General features: G+C 36.5%; 9 protein-coding genes and 1 non-coding gene across 10 annotated transcripts; 7 read left to right on the top strand and 3 right to left on the bottom strand.

Moving 5' to 3' along the window:
* Positions 1-2: 2 nt before the first annotated feature.
* Positions 3-89, top strand: FA14DRAFT_t9. The gene has a single exon. It is a non-coding gene; the product is annotated as a tRNA-Gln (tRNA).
* A 5,129-nt stretch (positions 90-5,218) lies between these two features.
* Positions 5,219-6,305, top strand: FA14DRAFT_18724 (uncharacterized protein). The gene is made up of 6 exons (XM_025501581.1): positions 5,219-5,316; positions 5,394-5,473; positions 5,534-5,561; positions 5,624-5,766; positions 5,835-5,862; positions 5,919-6,305. Exons 2-6 carry the CDS (start codon positions 5,466-5,468, stop codon positions 6,219-6,221), a joined length of 510 nt encoding a protein of 169 aa, XP_025358059.1. The 5' UTR covers positions 5,219-5,316; positions 5,394-5,465; the 3' UTR covers positions 6,222-6,305.
* An 83-nt stretch (positions 6,306-6,388) lies between these two features.
* FA14DRAFT_153114 (uncharacterized protein) lies at positions 6,389-6,927 on the top strand (the record flags this gene model as incomplete). Its single annotated transcript, XM_025497577.1, has 4 exons — positions 6,389-6,571; positions 6,644-6,723; positions 6,783-6,810; positions 6,889-6,927. 4 exons carry the CDS (start codon positions 6,389-6,391, stop codon positions 6,925-6,927), a joined length of 330 nt encoding a protein of 109 aa, XP_025358058.1.
* A 401-nt stretch (positions 6,928-7,328) lies between these two features.
* FA14DRAFT_183619 (uncharacterized protein) lies at positions 7,329-8,451 on the top strand (the record flags this gene model as incomplete). The annotated part of the gene is made up of 4 exons (XM_025501327.1): positions 7,329-7,903; positions 7,982-8,064; positions 8,136-8,163; positions 8,239-8,451. The coding sequence occupies exons 1-4, from the start codon at positions 7,679-7,681 to the stop codon at positions 8,449-8,451; spliced, it is 549 nt and encodes a 182-aa protein (XP_025358057.1). The 5' UTR covers positions 7,329-7,678.
* A 17-nt stretch (positions 8,452-8,468) lies between these two features.
* On the top strand, positions 8,469-8,876 carry FA14DRAFT_18713 (uncharacterized protein). Its single transcript, XM_025501577.1, has one exon. The coding sequence runs from the start codon at positions 8,605-8,607 to the stop codon at positions 8,842-8,844; it is 240 nt and encodes a 79-aa protein (XP_025358056.1). The 5' UTR covers positions 8,469-8,604; the 3' UTR covers positions 8,845-8,876.
* Positions 8,877-9,369: 493 nt separating this feature from the next.
* FA14DRAFT_18711 (uncharacterized protein) lies at positions 9,370-11,285 on the bottom strand. Its single transcript, XM_025501570.1, has one exon. It carries the CDS (start codon positions 11,163-11,165, stop codon positions 9,402-9,404), a length of 1,764 nt encoding a protein of 587 aa, XP_025358055.1. The 5' UTR covers positions 11,166-11,285; the 3' UTR covers positions 9,370-9,401.
* Positions 11,286-11,447: 162 nt separating this feature from the next.
* Positions 11,448-12,770, top strand: FA14DRAFT_118792 (FAD dependent oxidoreductase; the record flags this gene model as incomplete). Its single annotated transcript, XM_025496311.1, has 2 exons — positions 11,448-11,754; positions 11,845-12,770. The coding sequence occupies 2 exons, from the start codon at positions 11,448-11,450 to the stop codon at positions 12,768-12,770; spliced, it is 1,233 nt and encodes a 410-aa protein (XP_025358054.1).
* A 174-nt stretch (positions 12,771-12,944) lies between these two features.
* Positions 12,945-16,064, bottom strand: FA14DRAFT_159648 (putative RPN1-26S proteasome regulatory subunit). Its single transcript, XM_025498309.1, has one exon. The coding sequence runs from the start codon at positions 15,897-15,899 to the stop codon at positions 13,083-13,085; it is 2,817 nt and encodes a 938-aa protein (XP_025358053.1). The 5' UTR covers positions 15,900-16,064; the 3' UTR covers positions 12,945-13,082.
* Positions 16,065-17,170: 1,106 nt separating this feature from the next.
* Positions 17,171-19,760, top strand: FA14DRAFT_159647 (glycoside hydrolase). Its single transcript, XM_025498308.1, has one exon. The coding sequence runs from the start codon at positions 17,475-17,477 to the stop codon at positions 19,581-19,583; it is 2,109 nt and encodes a 702-aa protein (XP_025358052.1). The 5' UTR covers positions 17,171-17,474; the 3' UTR covers positions 19,584-19,760.
* Positions 19,695-21,399, bottom strand: FA14DRAFT_18671 (alpha-galactosidase I from Mortierella Vinacea). The gene is made up of 2 exons (XM_025501525.1): positions 21,379-21,399; positions 19,695-21,305 (listed from the first exon to the last, which is right to left on the bottom strand). The coding sequence occupies exon 2, from the start codon at positions 21,177-21,179 to the stop codon at positions 19,806-19,808; it is 1,374 nt and encodes a 457-aa protein (XP_025358051.1). The 5' UTR covers positions 21,180-21,305; positions 21,379-21,399; the 3' UTR covers positions 19,695-19,805.
* Positions 21,400-22,068: the final 669 nt, after the last annotated feature.

The raw sequence follows: 22,068 nt of genomic DNA, 5'->3' as shown, positions 1-22,068 counted from the left end.
TCGGAGATATTGTCTAGTGGTTACGACGTCGGTTTCTGAATTTTGCTTCAAGAATTCCGAAAGCCTGGGTTCGAACCCCAGTATCTCCTTTTTTTCTCATCAGCGCGCTTGCATTGCGATACATAGTAGGTGGTGGGAACTGAATGACATGACTGAAAACATGCCTGGATGCCCGCGCGCGCGGGCAGTTGAGCCGTGTATTTTAAGTGTGTATTGTGCGTGCCGCGCCTAATAAGCCTAAAGGCTTATTAGTCGAGGCACTTACGCTGTGTTTTATGTGTGTTCCCGCGCTGTAGGCGCGAAGAAAAAATTTAGGTACTTTAGCACCTAGTGTAGAGGTTTATAGAACATAGATTTTAGCGTGTTTAATAGTTCCTAAATATAGGGAATAAAAATTAATATAAATTTACTAGGTAACTCCTTACTTAAAGAAATTTTTTTTAAATATTATATTAGTTTCTAGGGAACCTTTTAGATCTAAAATATATTAAGCTTTATTCTTATTTATTCTTTACTACTATCTATATATAAATTTTATATATATAAGTAGGCTATAGACCTTATTATTATTATCTCGGTATATATTTATAACTGAAAAAGCTTAATATATTATATAAAATCTTATTAAATAATATATAATCTTTATAGAAATTAATTCTATATATTTCTATAAGTTAAATAATATAGAAATCGAATATTAATTATAAAAATTATTAATTCTATTTTATAATAGAAAATCTTTTTATATTTATATATATTTAATATAATTAAATTATAAAAATAATATTAAGAAAGATATATTAAATTATAAACAATAATAAAATAGTTATAATAAGTTTTATAGAGTTTATATTATATTATCTATTAGTCTAAAAGTAATTTTATTTAATATTTAAGATATAAATAATAAAAATATAATAAATAAATATAGATATATAAGATCTAACTATATTTAAAATATATCGGTTTCTATAGTTCTTTCTACTTTATAATCTATCGATAAAGAATAGATAGAAAAAGATCTTAATAAGCTAGTAGATAATATTAAAATTATTTTAAAAGATAGTAAATTATTTATAATAAGATATAAAGCTTATACTCTTTTAGATTATATTTAATCTTAATAGATAGATTTATTTAAAATAATTTTAAATAATATTATAGTTTTATTAACTTAGATATTATATAAAAGTTTTATTTAATAGATTTAAAAATAGATAAGTTATAAAATTAATCTAAACTATATAAAAATATTAAATCTACTTTTCTAAGAAAGAAGAAAATATTATAATTATAAAGATACTTTTAATATTTATAATAAAGATAAGAATATAGATATTTATAATATTTAGATTTAATATCTTATTTATAAAGATAGAGAAAGAAGAGTATAAACTAAAACTATAAAAATATATCGAAATATATTAAAATAATATTTTATATATTATTTAAGATATAGATAGAAGAAAAATCTAATTAATAATTTTTTTTAAATATAGATAGCGATCTCTATATTATAATATTAGATTAAAATAAAGAAAAGAAAATATATTTAAAAATATATTTAACTTATATTTTATTAAGATTTATAATATATTTTAAAAGAAACTTTTTATAATCTTAATTAATAATATTTATTATTTAATTCTAATAAATTTAACTCTAATATTTTAGTTAATAAAATATATATAAAGTTTCTATTATATCTTATAAATTTTATATATTAGTTTTAAATAAAAATAGATAAGATATATAAACTTTATTAGTATTAACTCGATATAATTTATTTAAAATTTTATATTTATTTATAAGTTATTAAAATATATATTATCTATAGAAAGATTAATTAAAACTATCTTAATAAGATAAAAAACTATAAATTATAAGATAAAATAAATAGATTATTAGTAAGTATAATAAATATTATAGAACGATAAAAGAAATATTATTATTTAATTATTTAGATTAAACTAACTAGTAAAAAGAAGATTTTTCCTCTTTAAAATAAAATAATAGATATATTAAAAACTTCTATAGATATTAAACTTCTTATAGCTAATTTAAACCGATATCTAGTTTTATTATCTATTTATTCTTATTATAAAAAGTTTAAATATATTTATTAGATATCTTATTACTTTTATAAAGATAATATATAAGATAAAATAATCTATACTCTAACTTATAATAAATTATAATATTTAATTATCTATATTTAATAGTAAAAAAGTTAGATAAATAATATAAGATTTAATATACTATTAAAATATTTTATTAATAATATATATATTAAAAAATAGATATTTAATAATATAGATAATCTAAATAATAATTTTATTATATAAAAAGATATAGATAATAAAATAAGGCTTTTAAAAAAATAATAAAGACTTAAAAAGACTAAATCTATAACTAGTATACTTATAAAAAACCTTAAATAAATATAAAAGAATATAAATAAAAAAGAAGAAAAAAAATATAAACTTTAATATTAATTTTATAAATATTAAAATATCTAACTAGTATTATATATTAATAATATATATAATAATAGAATATCTATTATTCTTTTTCTACCTCTATCTATTATAATAGATAAATATTAAACTTTAATATTTTTAATTAGTTAATAATTATTAATATTATTAGTTTCTAATATATTTATAAATCTTATATTATATTAAAAGATTATTATTATTATAAATTCTATAAATAGACTATCTTTATAATTAAATAAAACGATTAATTAATCTTAATAATTATTATAAGTTTAATTAACTTTAATAAATATATTTAGATATTAAATAAATATAATTATATCAAGTATAAAAAGTATTTTAACTCTTATAAAACTTTAAGAAGAAGATAAACTTTATATTTTATTTAAAGTATTAATAAAATAGACTCTAGATAATATTAAGAAGAATCTTAAAACTAGTTATTATATATAAAGATATTATATTTATAAATATTATATATTTTTATTATTATTAGATAATTTATTACTTTATAATTTTAATATAAAATTTAGTATAACCGAGAAAATAATAAACTAGATTATTAATAAGAAGGTTAATTAATTAAGAATCTTTATTAAAGGTCTTATAAAAGATTAATTAATATTAAAAATATAAATTACTAGATTATAAGGTTTATAATTCTTAATTAAAGAATATATATTTTATTTAATTATCGATTATAATATAAATAAAGATTATATATTAATTATAAATTTTTATAAATTATTCTTTATTTATTATTATATCTATTAAGGTTTATTTTCTATTTCTACTATTACTACTTTTTCTACTATTTTAGATTATTATTAATTATATCTTTTAAGACGATTATTTATATTATTAGATCTTAGATCTTTTTATAATATCTTTATTATATAAAAACTTAAAAAGATAGTAATCCTACTATATATAAATCTAAAAAAATAGAAGAGATAATAATATAAAATCTTTAATAAAATATAAAAAGATCTATAAAAAATATAAAAGATTATAATATCTATAATATTTAAAAAAAGATAAAAAATATATAAGATTACTATTTTCTAATATTTTAATTAATCTTTTTAATAATAATCTTTATACCTTAATTTTAAATAAATTCTTTTTATATTAATTTTATTTAAATATTCTTTAAAAATAAAATAAATATTTAAGAATATTATAATATAAATCTAACTTATAAGATTATTAATAATAAAATCTATACTTATTTAAAGTTTTTATTAAATAAAAAAAATAAAATTAATTTAAATCTATATCTAATATATTTAATCGAAAAAAACCTTTTAAATATCTCTTAATAGTAATTATATAGATATTAAATTATATTTTTTAATAATTTTAAAATAAAAGAAAATATTTTAAATAATAATATAATAAATCTAATAACTATAAAAGAAAGAAAAAGATTAGATAATTAAATAATTAATATATAAAATTATATTATAATAATATAAACTTATTATTTATATTAATTTTTATTAATATATAATCTTATAAATAATAATTTAAATAATAATAAGAAATTTAATTATAATAATATAAAGATAATATATCTAATATTAGTTTATACTTATATAAATATATTTATTTATTATCTTTTATATAGTTTATATATAATAAATATAAGCTTTAAAAGCTATTATTAAGTTTTAAATAATTATTATTAAGTAAAACCTAAAACTCTTTCTTAGAAAGTATATAAGATACTATATTATAAAAATTAAATAATAATAAATATAAGAAATCAAAGAGTAACCTTTATAAAATAATATTATTAAAGATTAAAGTCTAATCTTTAATATCTTATTAATTAAGTATATTAAATAAATTTAAACTTTCGAGATAGACTTATATTACTTAAAGAAATAAATATTAAAAAGTTTATTTTTCTTTTATTCTATTTTATTAATATTTCTTTTTTCTCTTTTATTTTAAACCTTAAATAAAATTATAGTCTTATTTAATAATAGATAAGAAAAACTTTATAATAATATAATATAATATAACTAATAAAACCTTAAAGCCTAAGCCTCGGTATCAGATAAAAAAGAAGAAGAAGATAAGGATAAAGAAGAAGATAAAGAAGATAAGGAGGAGGATAAGTAGGAAGATAAAGAAGATGATAAATTAGAAGATTAATCATACTTTCATATTTCATTTTTAATCAAATCATTTTTTTATCTTATCTAAGTTTGTTTTTAGCTTCCCGCACACCTCTAAGTCTTATCTAATATATATGCATTAACACTGACTATATGCTTGTACAAAAAGAATTAATTGGTACTGCCCTTATGCCTTATAAAAGTGTGAACAAGTGGGAACCTTTGCGCGTTTCCCATTTTTCTTTTATGCGTACATTGAAATAATGAGACGTAACTCAAGTCTGGTTGAAAGAACCTCTGTCATCATTATCTTTGGACGATTAGCCACTTTATCTTTTGCGAGAGCATTTTTATCGTTCAAGAATGCAATCGTGGGGCGAAATAACTGAGTCGCGCCGTGAGCGTAAGGCGAACATAGCCCCATATAATCGGAAAGATGCAGAATGCATAATTAGGGTCCAGCTCCTAGTCAACTCAAATCTCTACCATATCATCGGCATATCTCGCCTTCAACGATGACTTTGCGATCTCACTTTAGCTCTGTCCTTTTCACCTTTTTTGCTTTCGTCATAGCAATCTTTTCTGCAAGCATCCAAGATGGAACACTATTGAAACGGGCTGATGAGTATGAACAAGGCTCTTCACAACCACAAAGTGCAGAATTGCCGCCAAAAAAGAGACGGAAGTATAATGTGAGAATGGCTGCACTTCTGGAAGATTAAATTTGACCTGCTCACACATTTGCCTTTCTTGTCGGCCCTTTCATTAGACGCCAGAGGAAGTCAAAGAAGCTAAACACAAATCGAACAATAAATATAGACTTTAGTATACCAATGCTGGCATGGAAGAGTAAGCTTCAAGATTATATTTCACAACTGAAATGTTTACTGATTCTCGGTTCTTTTATAGTGCGATGAAACAATTAAGCGGAGATGAGGTAAGAAAAAATTAGCAATATCTATATTCGTATTGAAACTGAATGAGATATTGTTTCTCCAGTTGCTCAAGCACTTAGATACAGCTGAACAGATGAGGGAGAAATTCAGAATTCAGGCCAAGAAAGCATATCGAGATTTGGTAGCTCGGGGAGGGCGAAGAGTTAATACATGGAAAAAGCAATTCTCAGGGATAAAGATCAAAGAGTAGGTACTTGGCTGCTTTTGAAGAAGTAGAAAAAGAGTCTCTGATCACTTTTCATTTATGTCTTCAGGAAACAAAATGAGTTAAAGGGTGATGAGGTGAGTTGCTGTTTAAACAGGATGAAGAAAGGTGGCTCATTTTTATGAGATTTCAGCTATTGCTTTTTAACGAAAAAGCTCGAAAGTATAAAGCAAGCAGAGCCGCACGCGATGCTCGACGTTACCAGAGAAATAAAGACAAAGTTCTAGCAAAAGCCAAAGAACAAAGAAGGGAAAAGCGTGAAGCAAGGCAAGCTGAAAACGATAGAGAAATTTCTTCGATTAGACGAAAGTATAATGAGAATGATGTAAGAGCTGCAAATCGAGTCGCTTTAGGCCAAGTTGGAAGCGTCTTTCAGCCACACAAGCAACCGAAAACTGGTGGAGGTACACAGGATCGTCCCAATGAGCAGGTCTAAGATTTTGCGCATCGCTTTCGTCTGTTAGACATTTCAGCATATCGCCCCGTGAAAGATCGGGGCAATGAAGCCTATTTGCATTTAAACAAAGCGTCGGTATACGCTGCCAAGTCTTGTTGAAGTTCAACTTATAACCCTCTTTACCATATCTTTATTTTTGTACAAGCATGACGATGATCTTGAAATCACAACTCATATTCTTCCTTTGCGCCTTAATTATATCATTTCCGACCATACTCTCTGCCTACATTTCGGATAACCGAATGATGAGAGGTGCTAACGAGAATGAGCAAGAGGCTCCGCAATCACAAAGTGCAGAAGGACCGTCAAAGAAGCGACAGAAAAGTAACGTGAGCAGTACCTCTCTAGTACTAGCGAAGTTGTTTTACTTACACTTGCCTTCTTGCCTACCCTTTTAACAGACGCCAGGAGAGAGAAAAGAAGGTAAACACAACTCTAATGCGAGATACAAATCTAAGTTCAGTAATGCTGCTGTGGCCGAGTAAGTCTCACGAGCAAGCTTGAATGTTGCAACTATACTGATTTTTTCTTCCTTCACAGTGCAATGAAGCATCTAAGCGGAGATGAGGTAAGAGAAATCAGCAATTTATAGCTCATGCTCAAATTAGCTGAATCATTGATTATCCCTAGCTACTTAAATATATAGATACAGCTGAAAAGATACGGGAAAGACGAAGACTTGTAGCCAATAAGGCGTACGCGAATAGAGTAGCACGAGGTGTGGAAAGAACTCATAAATGGAATAAACAATTCACAACTGAGAACATCAAGCAGTAGGTATTTTATGTTATGGAAAACAAGAAAGATTTTTGCTTACATCTAATGCTTATTCCCCATAGGAAACAAAAGGAATTGGAAGGTGAAGAAGTGAGTGCTCATTGTAAAAAGATAGGTATAGCTCGATCTGAAACGTTGTTTGATTTCTAGCTAGAGGCTTTTAACAAGAAAGTACAACATTTCAAAGCAAACAGGGCCGCATACGACGCACGACGCTACGAAAAGTCAAGAGACCAACTCCTAGCAAAAGCTAAAGACAAGAGGCAAGCATCAAGCGAAGCAAAGCAAGCGGAAAAAATAAGGATTGAACTTTCTTCTACTAAGCGGAAGTATAACGAATTTGATGTAAGAGCGGCAAATCGAGCTGCTTTGGGACAAATCCCAAGCGTTTTTCAACCGCACAAGCAACCAAAAAGCGGTAGCTCTACAGATTCGTCCTCATGACGCAATGTATGTGGCCTACCAAACTCGTCCCCACAGCTTCTACTCCTCTTTTTAAGACCTGTGCTCTGAATAAATGGGGCTTCACTCGGCTGAGGTGGTTTTCTCTCTGCTGACCAAGCAAGCCGCCCCGCTTCCAAAATGGTGATAGGACGCAAACAAGGTACACTTACTTTTTCATTCATAGCGATCATCTTCTCAGTAACCTTGTCAGACAAATGTCAATCATGTTTGTACTGTATCTTTTGGGTTTACTCGCAATCCTTTGCAAAGCATCTTCGCCAGATTTTCCACCGCAGATGTCTAGAAAAAGAAACAGTCCACCGTTAGATATTGATTTGAATATGCCACCTGCAATCGAGTCGTCACATGCTTCTATGTCTACCAATCGTCCAAAGACTGTTATGGAAGGAGCCGAAGGTACTTCCCAAAGGAAGAAAAAAGTGAGTAACATATGTAACTTGGCATGGTTTATCAACGAGCGAAAAGCCTGTTGACATGATTCCCATCAATGCAATTAGTTCAGGTCACCACAAGCCATTGTTAGCAAGCTGGAACGAGATCGAGAATATAGAGCAAGATTCAGCAAAAAGAAAGTCAATGAGTGAGTAAATTAGCACATAAGAAACTTCGTTATGTAACTCATTGATATTGAAAACGAGTCTTCTGTATAAGGGTACTCCCATCGCTGAACGAGCAACAGGTAGGTAAGATTGGATAAAGCCCCGATTCAGTGGATCTTTTGATTTTAACAAATATCCGGCTTACCATTGAACAGAAAAACAAGCTTCTCGCCCTCGCTGAGAAAAAACGAATGCAAGCTAGAGTTCGTCAACAAAAGCAAAGAGATTTACGAAAAGAGCGTATAAAGAATGGCCATTCAACCGAAAGAGATGCTGTCAATATGGAAAAAGATAGGACTCGCAAGAGGATGGAGAGATCAGCGCCTTCAAGTTCTGAGACTCAAAATTCGAAAAGCACAAACATTTAATCGAACTGTACCGTATCCCCTCATGAATTTTAAAGTGTTTTGTTTGCGTTCATTTTGCATGTGCCAGCCCCGATCTTTTGCCACAGCTTATAAGAGCATACAAAAGTATGTTTGCATTCTCCGGTTTATGCAACCGAAAGTGGTTTTACGAAGATGCTCAATAGTATTGTCCTCTTCCCATTCTTTCTGCTTGTTTCTGCACAATTTGATAGTGATCAGTCTCTTTTCAGAAGAGCGGGCTTACCACCAAATGTGGATGTAAATGAAGAGCCACCTGCAGAGGGAGGAGACGTAAGCAATCATTCACACGTCGCATCTTCCCATGAAACCGGATCAAATCCTGTTATTGCAAATCAAAAGGCAAAAGTGAGAATGTCTTCGGAACATTTGTGACACTCATACTCATCTCGCTATATCTTTGCTTTAGAGTCATAAAAGAATTCTCACCCTGGCAGAAAGACGATTGCGAAAACAAGAAAAGGACAGGCGATATTCAAAAAGTTTCACAAAAAAAGGCATCGCATTGTACGTAAGAATTTGACATTCTTGCATCTTGTAGCTAACATTGTATCTATCATTCTCCCAGAGTTTTGCCTACGTTAAAAGACGGAGAGGTGAGTGAAAGGAATATCGAGATACGATTCGATTTGTCATCTGAAATTTGTTTATTCCATCAAAAGAAAGGCGAATTTATAACCAAAATGAAGAGGAGGAAAGAACAAATGTTGAATAAACAAAAACTCTACCGCGAAAACCGTCGTAAGCGCTTTCAAGCTGGAACTCCATCACTGCTCGATATAAGACAACGAGAAACAGACAGAAAGAGAGCTGCTCAACGTCTTCAAAAGAAAAAAAGCTTTACGCAGCAAGGAGACGCAATCAATTGATGAAAATGATTGAATCGTTCAGGTATCCAGAATGCTTTATAGTACAACTGTCGAAACACGCCGCTACTTCATACCTTCCGTCTCTTTGATCCGATCAATCAATTTCCACATTCCCTCCGTACGTCCTGGTCTGTAGAGTTTATGCTTGTGTAAGAATGGATCAATCTGTAACCGTTGACGGGTTTCATCCTCGAATTCCATCATCAATTCCGTACCTTCCAACAAATTGAACAAGCCTTTTGGATTTGCATATTGCTGTACTTCAACTTCACGTTTTGCAGCCATTTGCTCTGCCGTGACATGTTTGCCGTTCAAACCGAGATTGTTCGGATCATGGGATGTTGTGATGCCAGGCTTTGCCCTATTGGCAGGATCAGCCGCTGGTGGTCGAGGACGTATTGGTTCACCAGGACGTCTCTGTGGTTGAGGAGATGATGTAGCCCCAGATTGTGGCGGACGTGGCCTTGGAGCGGAGCTCCGTGAAGGCGTACCGAAGCCCATCAAATTGTCCAAGACAGAAGAACCGACTGACTTACGAATGACATTCTTCTGTGGTACGGGCGGTCTCTGTGGTAGAGCAGCCTTGAAGGATGAAGATGATGCAACAGCCTGACTCGTGATAGGCTTTGCCGGTGGAGGTTGTTGCAATTGAGATGCCGAGGCAGCCAAGTCTTTCGCAGGTACAATGCTGGATGCGCCTGAGCGAGGCTTGCTAGGCTTTTGAATAGAAGGTGCACGCTGGAACGGCTTAGAAGTAGCCTTCCGCTTCTCTGCAGCAGCAGTATGCTCATACCTGGGCGCTCGCTCTTCATATTTCCTTTCATCGAGAGCATCTTCATCCGCATCATCGCTCATCGCTACGTCACTGTCTGAGCCTGCCTCTTCTTCATAATCGTCTGACAGAGGTTCTGTTTCCTTTTTCTTTTGAGAAGCGGGTCTTTTCAATTTGATCTTCTTTCCTGGCCTTGTAAGTTTCTTCTTTCTTGGCTGAGGCAGATCTTCCTCATCTTCGTCTTGGACTCTTTCAATTCTTTGAGATGGAGTGGAGTCAGGGACCACAGCTTCAAGCTCCGCTTTGCTGCCTTTTCTCCTTTTTCTCGTCGGTTGCTCTTCTTCAGGATCTTCTGTAAATGCCTCTTGAGTTACTTCTTCTGGAGTGACTTCTGGTTTGGGTTGCTTCCGTTTGATTTTGATGGTCTTTTTGGTAGGATTAGGCTGCTGCTGTTGATCTTCACTAGGTTCGGGCTTGAATGAAGCGACTGGACTTGCTCTTGAATCATTGCCAACTTCTGCTGATGTGCTTTCACCGGCAGGTTCACGACTGGCAGATTTACGTGAAGAAGTTGACCTCCTTCGTATAGAAGGTGGATTGTTATCTGCTCCAGCACCTTCACTTCCAAACCTATCAATGGATTTCCTTGTCCGTTTACCTTCTATCACAGGATCATCTCGAAATATATTTTTATCCACTATCTGTTTGTACTCCCATCTTGGATGAGAGGTAGCCTTTTTGTTACCCATGCCATTTGATGTTTGTGGTGAAAGATCCGCTTCCTTGCTTTTTGGTTGCGTAACTTCAACAGCTGAATCACGTCCTCTCTGTGATCTACGAGGGTTTTTCTCTTTTTGTGGCTCTGCATTTGTAGCAAGAGGTGCTGCTGTTGTTGTTGTTGTTGTGTCTGTTCCTCTTCTTAAACTTGCCCTTCTTGTTTGTGGAACTGGACTGGTTTGAGGTGTTAATGCTTGACCTGGAGTGCCCGGTTGGCTTCCTGCATCGCTTAATTCGCTTAAGTCACTACCACCATCTAAATCGGGTCCTGGAGACATGATTGAGGTGCTGATGGCTGTAATGAAGAGAGAGTGTAATGCATTTAAACACACTTGTAAGTAAGCCCCGGCGTCAAAGATGCCCTATTTCCAAAAAGTGAAACAGCTCTTGAATATATGAATCGCGTCATGCATAAAATAATCCACAAGCAAACGTATGCCCTTTTTAGCCCTACTATACGCCCGCGTTGTTCTTTCTTGGAGTGGGGGAAGAATGTTTAGAAGAAAGACAAGAACTTCTTTCTTGTTCTCCTGCCATCATCTGCAATAGCACACAAGATGATGCCAATCGATCAAGATACTTACATCGTCGTTGGATCTGGAGTTTTTGGCTCTTCAACTGCATTGGAACTCATACGTGCAGGTCATAAAGTCATCGTTTTAGATCGTTCAGAAGATGGATATTGTGCACCTGATGGAGCAAGTAATGATTTGAATAAAATCGTTCGTGCTGATTATTCCGATCCGCATTATCGTAATTTAGCAAAGATGGCAATCTCGTATTGGCGAAGATCTGATTTGATTTCACAATACTACCATGAAGTTGGTGTTTTGTTTCATACCGGAACTTCAGTAGATCAGACTATCGGTAAGGAATACATCAAAGGTGCAATCGAAGCAGCTTCTTCGGCTTCCATACATGAGTTGCCTGCATATGGTCAAACACTCAAATCTGCAGCGTACGAAGTATCTTCAAGCGATCAATTCAAAGGCTGCTTCCCGGTATCCACTCGTAATCGACTTGGTCGTTTGAACGAAGATATTACCTCTGGTCGAAACAAAGCATACTTTAACCCACGCGGAGGATGGGCAGAAGCAGGTAAAGCTACAAACGCAGTGCTAGACGAAGCAAAACGATTGGGTGCCCAAGTTTATGGTAATGCACATGTGAACAAATTGTTGTTCCAAGACAGGGACGACTCGAAGCGAGTAACGGGTGTACGTTGTGCAGATGGTAGAACATTTCATATTGGCGGAAAGGGACAGACGATCTTGTGCGTTGGTGCATGGAGTGAAGGTCTTTTACGAGCAATATTCGAAGAGCAAAACCTCAACTCTCAAATCTCCTTACCAACCTGGTCATCAGCACAAGTGGTGATCACGATCCAACTAAATGAAGAACAACAAAAGATCTATCGTGATACGCCTGTGGTATTATGTTTCGAAAATGGAAATTATTGCTTTGAACCGGATTCTAACGGATTGATGAAAATTGCAATTCATAGTGGTGGATATAGATTCCCTTTACCTTCAACAAATACAAACACGCCTTTAACGTTCCCTACATTTGCCGATTCGATCGCCGAACAAGCCGACAGAACAGCAAAGATTACCATTCAAGGAGCTCCTTCTAGTGTTGTAAAAGAAGCACGTTGTCCTACTGATCAAGCCAAACAAATTTTACAAAATTTACATTACGTCTATCCTGAACTTGCAAATGCACCAATCGTATACGATAGAATTTGCTTTTACAGTGAATCCTTAGATGAAAATTGGATAATCGATCATGCTCCCGGCGTAAAGGGTTTAGTGGTCGCATCTGGTGATAGCGGTCATGCTTTCAAGGTGAGTGAAACACTTGGCAAAATCAAATCAGAATACTGACCTCCTCCTCTCCCTGCAGTTCTTACCCATTCTCGGAAATCTTGTCTGTGCAAGAATGGGCTTACAGCAAGCCGGAACGTTGACTGATCATCAAGACCGAGTCTTCTCCTTTGCCTATCATGCAGATTTGCATAAACAATCAAATCATTCGCATCAACGTGAATCTTCCAACTTTAAAGCTCGTCTCTGAACCAGCATATCAATCATTCTTTGTGTAACTATATTCATGTCATTGGTTTCTGTCAATTCGTTGCGTGAAGTGTATGTATGATTCATGAGTGATGCTACAAAAACAAAAACTTAATTGATTCTCTAATTGGATTCCTTCACGTATCCTGGATTCTTTCTTAGGATTACTAATCCTTCCAGAACACTTGCAAAGCTCAAATATTCATCCGTTGCCAATTCTGCACGTTCGTATGTACCCAAACGAACAGGCGAAGTATGTGTTTGGAATCCTGTAATCGTTCGAGGCTTTCCTGCTTGACCGACAACATCAACAGCTTGACCAACGCGAACAGTCGTCGGTAGAGGTTGTAATTCCTCATCCAAGGTGATAAGGAAGCGGGGATACATGGCGCTCACAAGGAAGTATAACATCCAATGGTTCTTCTCCAAAACAAATCCGCGTGCGTCTGTGAAACTGACAAGCAAGCTCAACAAACCGCAAACGGCCGTCTTGCTAAGTAGTTGTCTATCGGTGTGGTAAGGGTTGATACCCACAGTTCCTTTACCCATATGAATCAAACCTTGAGCAATACGCACCATGAATAAGCAATTGCTCTCCTTGTGGTAGTAGTTTGCCAATTGTCTCAACATCTGTGCCAATCTTGCGTTGTTTGTTCCAGCTCCAACGATACCCATTGCTAGGATCGAATTTATAGCAACGTCCAAATCGTTGTCGTGAGAGTATTTGGAAAGGGTATCAACAAGGGGCATTTGTGGATTTGAAGGGTTCAAAAGGGCCAAAGCAAGAGGAACCGATTTACGAATCACTGGCTCTCCATAGTGCATCATATGCGACATATGCCGTAGTGTCATCTCTGCGCCAACATCCTCACCCATTGCAACAAGTGCAACACCGATCACAGCGAATGATTGGTATAGATCGTTGACCTTTTCCTCCTCCTCTTCTTTCTTGTCCTTTCCTTCTTCTTCGCCGTCTTCCTCATCGTCGTCCTTCTTGTCGTCCACATTGAGATGTTCGGTGCAATGGTGCAACATTGTCTGAATCTTTAGCACATTTCCGGTTCCTGCATAACTGCACATGTCTACTAAAACTTGTGCTTGTTTTGCAATAGGGTGCTCAATAGCTTTCAATGTTTCAATTGTTGCATCGCTTGCATCTTGCCTGCCGATGAACAAGAGTGCCAAACCCAAGCTCAAGAAGCGAGCCCATTTCTCATTCAATTGTGCAGGCTCTCTTTCCATCATTGTTTGCAAGATTGTGGGCGTGATTTCTCCATGCGCAGATCCAACAAAGATGAAACCTAATGCCAAAGCTGCCATGGATGCAACTTCCATTGATGTCGTCTCATCGGCAACATGTTGAAGTAGAAGTGGAACAATATCTTCTCTGCATGAGCCTGCGTATGCAATTCCGATACCGATAATTGCAGATATCTTGAGTGGCGTGCTGTTGCTTTCAACATGCTCGGTCAATAGTGCAAGAGCGGCGTCCATTTCTGTGCGAATACCTGAATGAAGAATACCGTATGCCATAAGTGCACCAGCCTTGATGTATTCATCAGACGAGTAAGTGTACTTGTCGATATGACTCAATCCCATCTCAGTATCCCACAACAAGCTCATACCCAAACTTGCGCTTGCACTTAGCATACCATGATCTTTGTTTTTGTAAATCCAGCTATTTCCTTCTTCGGCTCCGACCATCAATTTATCATTCCCATAACCAGCATTGACAAAGGCATTGACAAACGTACTGGCTAAGTTACCTCTGGCAGAATCGACCGAACCGCTGACTGTGGAGCGCGAGTTCTCTAAGTGGCTCTTGTAGATATCCTCGAGCGATTTTGGATCATATACGCCTAACTCCTTTCCAAATTTGATAAAGTTTGACGATAGCTGTGTGTTGAAGATACAATCAAGCACAGAGTAATCAGAGATGGGATCACTTTCGTCTTGAAGCCATTCGACCGGAACTTGTTGTCTTCCCAGTAGCAGTGCAAGCTGCTTCTTCATTGTTGGATTTTTGGGTGCTTCGAAATCATCTCGGATCAATTCTCGATCTCCAATGCGTAGAGACAATGTCATTGCTTCGGCATATCGATCAAATTTGCGGTAAATGGTGTGTGCAGTGCGTAGGAATTCTACGTCATCTGGTGGGACTAGCAAGTTGACACAACTGACCATGTAGAGACATGCTCTTGCATATGTATCCTTGTCCACAAATTCTGGCAAGCGATCGATGGATTCCAATTCCAGTAGTAGATCGACTGCGTCGGCTTCAGCGTTGTGTGACAAACTGAAAGGAACGATCAATACGGCCAAATCGAGCAATTCTTTGTTGGTATCAGGAGAATTTTCATCGTGCTTCTCGCCACGGGCGTTGTATTCTTCTCCCAGTTCTGCTGCAAGATGTCTGACATATTCGTGACCCCAGAGTCCTGGATTTTCTGCTTCGCCCACCTGAGATGCTAACAAGCGGAATTTCAATGTTTCGCGTTGGCCATTGTCTGAATAAGTCATTGCAAGGACGGACAGGATCTCTGCGAATAAAGCCTTGTCTGCAGAAGAAGGCCAGGATTCTAGCGTTGTCTTGAGTTCAGCAAAATGAGGGCGTAAAAACTTGAGTGGCTTGGGAACGGAGGTCATTGATGAAGTACTTGTGCGTATGAGTGTTCGTAGAGATTCTAATGCGGGACGATGTAAACTCTTGTCTGATTCACTTAAACGTTCAACCAGCATTTCAAGCTCGTTCTTTAGCTGTAAATCCTCTTCGCTAAGTTCATCTTCATTCTTCTTTTCCTTTTTGTCCTTTTCTGCATCTCCATTCATCTTTACATCACCATTTTCCTTCTGTTCCGAATCCTTCTTTTCGGCATCCTTCTTTTTTGGATCTTGAGAAGGAACCGGAACGGCATAAGATTGTTCCTCTCCACGCGACATGATGGGCACGTCGAAATGGGAATAGCTCTATAGAGAGAAGTGATGGAAGAATGAGAAGATGGATTGCGTCGTATGAAGTGTTGCATTATTCTTGAACGAATTAGACAGATGTACTGCCAATGCCATAGTCTTAACGACGCGCGTCAACTGTATGAACAGCAATTTATAATCTCACGTGTACGTGCGAGTGTCCGTGCGTTTTATTCATATGGAGGTCCACTTATCACGGTTTTCCATGAAGCATACTTACTCCTCTTAAATCATGATTCTAGATGTGATTGACATGGAACACAAAAGAAGGCTTATTTCTGATTACACGATGAAGCATATGTCTGTTCTGATGATAGTAGGAGACATAGAAGATATATCTCGGAGGACTCTGTGCTATACGGATTGCAACTATCTTTATCTTCATCAACCTATGGACATGCCCTGAAACTTAGATCGGCTCTTATTTCGGTGAAATGAATGACAGCTGATTAATCACCGTAAGTATAGACTACTGATGGTGTCGTATCAAATTAGTGAGAGTACTAGGGGTTCCTGAATGAGTTCTTTTGAAGCCACGATCGAAGTAATGCTTGGCTTACAGATGTTTGCTTGTTTAAAGATGAACGGAGATTCAATATTGGCACCTTTATGATGGCTAACAAAGTTTCGCGACCACGAATCTTACTTCTTGGCAGGGCGGTACCTTCTTGGCATGATCAAAGTAGTGATGGTAAGAAACTCCAAGATGGTCCAGGGATATGCAGGTAGAGTTGATATACCAAAATGGAAGGTGTTGCGAGTGTATGCGCGCGCGTGTGCACACCACGCGTATGTAGTGTTGGTTGTGTTACTTTCCAATGGAACATATCAATCACATACCATCATACAACACAATACAATCACGATCTACATATATATTACCCAAAGTGGCACATGTTTGCCAAGCTATCCACACAGTCAAACAACATTCCTTGTTGACGCAATTGCGGCAAAATCCATATTACATGCACACATGTAACCAACAATAGAAACGGCGATTAGAGGAAAGAAGTCAATTGATTTAGAAGTTGAATTTCATTACGCCTTGAGTAACATCTTCAGCATAGACCGGCAGAAGTATGATCTTACACTGCTGAACAGCGAAGAACACATGAATGCATTCATCGGCGAAGCCTAGCCGTTCAAAGGCTTCGATCGCTTGAACTTACTATATAGAGAAGCATACGTTCCTGAACTGATTCGAATTGTTTCCCTTTCTTCTTTACGACCACCTTGGTTTACGATCCAATCGTCACCTCACCTATTTTCTCTCTCTCTTTTGCTTGGCCAGGTGCCATCAAAACTTTTCACTTCTACTACTTTTTGCATTTGCCATTCGCCCTCTTTTTACGTTGCTTTGAAAGCTGATCCCTTGACGGGATCTAACGACAAAAAGGTTCATTAACGAAAATAAAAAGAGCCAATTACTTCTTTGGCAAATCCAAAAAGCCTTTTTTAACGACCAACTCTCGCCGGACGAGCTCTTTGCCGTCGTTTGCATTCATTTTACGAAAAATAGACACTAAGAAACGATTATAAACAAAAATGCGTCTTTTACCAAGAGATACAGGTTTTGCCAGTTTGGCATCCACTCTTTCATTGGCCGTTGCCAATTATAAACCAATTCCACAACTGCCAGTCGAATCCAACTCGACAGGAGCAAAAGGCGGCAACCAATTGATGCCAGTCGGAGCAGGAGGTCAAGCAGCTCAACAAACTTTCCAGGTTCAGACTCCCAACCAGGCGAACACTTACGATCAATCACATCCTATCGGACAATGGGGTGAAGTAAGTGTGCTATACGTGCCAAACACTACTGATAGTAGTAGTGCAAATCAACTCAAAACAACAAGCACAGTCGGACCAGGCAAATGTCCAGTTCAGCAAAAGTATACACCCACGTCTGCTTTACCACCTCCTACCTACCCTCCTTTCGATCCTGTTCAAGCCAATGTATACAGATACCGTCAACAGCAAGGTGTCAACCTTGGTTCTTGGTTCGTGCAAGAAGGTTGGATGGAAGGTAATTTCATGTCTTGTGCTGCCGGCCCCAAACAAGCTGAATTTGATATCTTGAGCGGATTCGGAACATCTGCAAGCGGAATTGGAAATGCAACTGCATACATGGAAAAGCATTGGGATACTTGGATCACCGAAGATGATTTCCTCAATTTAGCTAGAATAGGTATCAATACCGTTCGTATCCCAATCGGGTATTGGTCAGTCGGTCCATACTTTTGCAAAGAATCACCTTTTGAGCCATATGCAGCAGTGTACGAATATTCATGGCGATACGTTGCCCGTGCGATCAATTGGGCAGGAAAATACAACATTGGTGTTGTATTGGATTTGCATGGTGCCTATGGATCTCAAAACGGTCAAGCACATTCAGGTTTGTCGAATGGAAAAATTGATTTCTACAACACAAAGAACATGGATTTAACAACGAATTTGTTGGTTTGGATCGCACATGAAATTTCTAACGTCACAAATGTAGTGGGAATTGAATTGTTGAACGAACCTCAAAATCGTCCTAGCTTGTGGCCGTGGTACACTCGTACAATGGATGCCATGCGTAATGCATCTATTGGCGCTCGCACCATTCCTCTCTACTTCCATGACGCTTTCGACTTGGACAAAGGTTCTGCATTCACTGCTAATCGTACCGATTTCGTCGTACAAGATTACCACTCTTACTTTGTGTATACCTCAGCAGATACTTCCATGTCTGCCGCACAACACACTTCTATCATCGGAGGAAGCTTTTCCCAAAATTTGCAGAATGAGTCTGCCGTTGGTCGCCGTAATTTGGTCGTCGGTGAATGGTCTTGCGCTTTGGCACCTAGCTCGTTGGCTAGTTCTTCGAACAAGGCTGCTGCTCAAACGGCTTTCTGTAAGACACAAGAAGATGTTTATCGTAATGCAGCTGCTGGTTGGATATTCTGGAGCTATAAGATGGAAAATTGTAATAGCAATGGCGGTTGGTGCTTCCAACAAGCAATCAAACAATTCTTACCGAAGACGTTTGATTCTTGGGGTTTGACAAATAAAACAGCTTCCTACTTCCGTTCAATCAACTCTACTTCCTTGCAAGCTCAAAGCAGCGTGTTAAACAGAATCGCAAAGATCCCCTATCCAAGCAAGATGGCAAACAATCTCAAGGTTCAACAACCCAACGGTACAGATGGAGGACTCAAAGCAGCTGCTGAAGCTGAAACTGATGCCGATTCAGATGCTACTAATGTCAATGTTGCCGGTATTGTAGGAATGGTGGACTCAAACAACGTCCAAGATCAAGAACAAGAAGAAGGTGCCCGGATCGGAATGGTCGAACACAACAGTACCGATGTACGAAAGCGTGGAACAGGTAGTCTGGCCGCTCGAGCAAGTGAAATTTCAAGAAGGGCGGCCAACAATGCTCAATTAGCCGCTCAATTTGGTTATAATGACGGTTTCAAATCTGCTCGTTACTTTGCTGCTGATGGCAGTCTCTCACGTTTGGGTTTCGCAATTCAATATCGTGCTGATTCTTACCGTGCAAGAGTTGCAAGAGGACTTTTGCAGAGAGGCAACTTGAACGACTACAAACAACAATACGCTGCTGGTGTTTTGGCCGGTGAGAAATTGGTTGCCCAAGTTATTGGGTCGAGTTGATTTGTTCCTGTGTGCACGATGTTCTTTTGGGCTCTTTGGTCACCTTTAATGCTTTTCGCTCACACTCTTTGATGATTTACGATCACTTTATGGTTTATCTTTTGTATATGATCACTTTTAATGTCTTTTTTTCGTATTTGTACAATTTTTAATGCAATCATGGTAATGGGGCCAGCCGGTCTCCCCTTTTTATCCCCCCTACTTCTCTTTTGTGTGATTTGATTAGTATCTACTTTGTCGCTCTCTCTTGGCAATTGATGATACCTTTCGTGCTTGCATACTTGTATCACTACTACTTCCATTTACAGGAACCATCTTCAATAATCTTGTGCCGTGAGCTGGTACATTCAACTCGGGTAATGCCTTGCTGTATGCTGATTCGCTCATCTTGGTTGCAGGCTTGGACTTTGATGCATTTTCGAAATTAACATTTGCCCAGAGGTCGTAAATGTGGAATTTCTTTTCTGCTTCAGAAGGTGTATCGATAAACATTTCATCGAATGTTGGCGTCAAAGTGACTTGTTTGTCGTCGAAATTTGTCAAAGAGACAGCATAAGTTTCATTGGCCAAAGAAGTCAACCATAATTGTTGTTTGCCTTTTGTCCAAATTCGTACGGCAGGCGTATGAGCGGAATCTTGATTCAAAGCAATCACATCTTCATTTCCAAGAATTGCCAAAGTACGATTCGTTAATGCTGCCATATCATTTCCCATGATCAAAGGGCTCTTTACCATTGCCCACATGCTGAAATGCGTAATTTCTTCTTCTTTGTTCATTCCACCATTTCCTACTTCCAACATATCCAAATCGTTCCAAGCAGCAGATGCTGCTTTTTGACCTAAAGGAGCGGCAAAGTTGATAATCTTTTCAACGCTGCAATGGAATCCAGCAAATCTGCAATCGGTCATTGATGTGCATGGGCAACGATCATCATCTCTGTTGAATGTGTCAAAGATATCACCGCTGATACGCCATGAATTCCACGTATCAGTAGCGAAATACCATGGACTATCCTCACCCCAATTGCACAAACCCATCACCATTGGACGACCAGTCTTGTTTACCGCATCACTCATTGCAACATAACGATTGAAACTGTTTTGAGGTGTTCCCATTCTTCCTTGATTATGACAATTATCGTATTTCAAAGCATCAAAGCCAGCATCTGCCCATGATTTAGCATCAACTTCTTCATGATCTAAAGAAGCTATCTTTCCACCACATGTGAGCGTACCAGCGGAAGAATAAATTCCTGCTTCGAAACCCATATTGTGTAATTGATCAGTGACGGATTTCAAACCTGTTGGGAATTTTTCTGGATTGGCAGGAATTTCTCCTGTTGTTGCATTTCTTTGATCTGCTTGCCAACAATCATCGATCCAAATGATATTGTATCCTTTGCTCTGTAATCCGCTTGCTTTGACTTGTCTTGCTGCTTGTAGAACTACATCTTCTGAAATGTTACATCCATGATAGTTCCATGTATTCCATCCCATATGTGGAGTTATACTTTTGCCATTATTCAATGCTTGTGTGAATGCTGCGAGAGCAGACAATGTCCACAGAGCCGTTAATGTTGTTGAAAAAGACTTCATCTTGGGTTAGTTTTGTGATAGAGATAGGACTTGATTTGACTCAGTAAAGTCAGCCTCTTTATATATCTTTTCGCCACTCCTCCTAATTTCAAACAATTTGTTCTATCTCCGTTCCTTCGGTAGAATCTTTTCTTGGTTCCGTGGAGAACTGGAGAATTAGCGTATGTATGTGGAAATGGGAATCAGCACTCTATCTCACCAGCAGTCATTACTCCTTCGGTTAAATGTTGCTGATCATTGACGTGGGGTGAATAGAATCTTCGCTAGGCAGGAGAATTCTTTCTGGAAAGACACCGTCTGGTATAGTGCCTTGTTCCTATTAAGAGTCTTAGTAAGATGAACGTCACCCGTTACATTTGGCCATTGTGATGATGCTTTTAGCGCCTTTTCTTCGTTCGAACTTCGGTCAATCTATTGCGCTAAAAAACATTCAAATCTTCTTGTCCTTCTCTGTTGTACTTCCTCATCCTCATTCATGTCTTGTCCTCAAACCAAAGCTAGCCTCATCATCTCCCGCGGAACGGATTATGATTCATTTGCACGTCTTGATTGTGACTTTGCTTGAGAGCCATGAGGAGGAACCGTAGGATTTGGAAGTGAATCTTTGAAGAGAGTTCCATCAAGCATTATTGCATTCTTGGAAGCGGAAGCGATCTCAGAATTCACATTTGTTTAAAGATTATAAACGTCAAATCCTTGCTTGACAGTGAACGGTGAAATGAGAAAGACTTCTTTGAATGAAGGCGCATGCGAACATTCTTGATTATCACAATTAGTCAAAGAAACTGCAAAGCTAGTGCCGGATAAGCCTGCAATCCAGATCTGTTGCTTTCCTTACTTCCAAAGTCGAACTCCAAAAAAATAATTTGAATCCTGATTTTCTTTAACT

The sequence above is a fragment of the Meira miltonrushii genome (assembly GCF_003144205.1).
Source record: "Meira miltonrushii strain MCA 3882 unplaced genomic scaffold FA14scaffold_1, whole genome shotgun sequence".
In the NCBI taxonomy this organism is placed as follows: Eukaryota; Fungi; Basidiomycota; class Exobasidiomycetes; order Exobasidiales; family Brachybasidiaceae; genus Meira; species Meira miltonrushii.
This window is presented reverse-complemented; position numbering and strand designations above follow the sequence as displayed.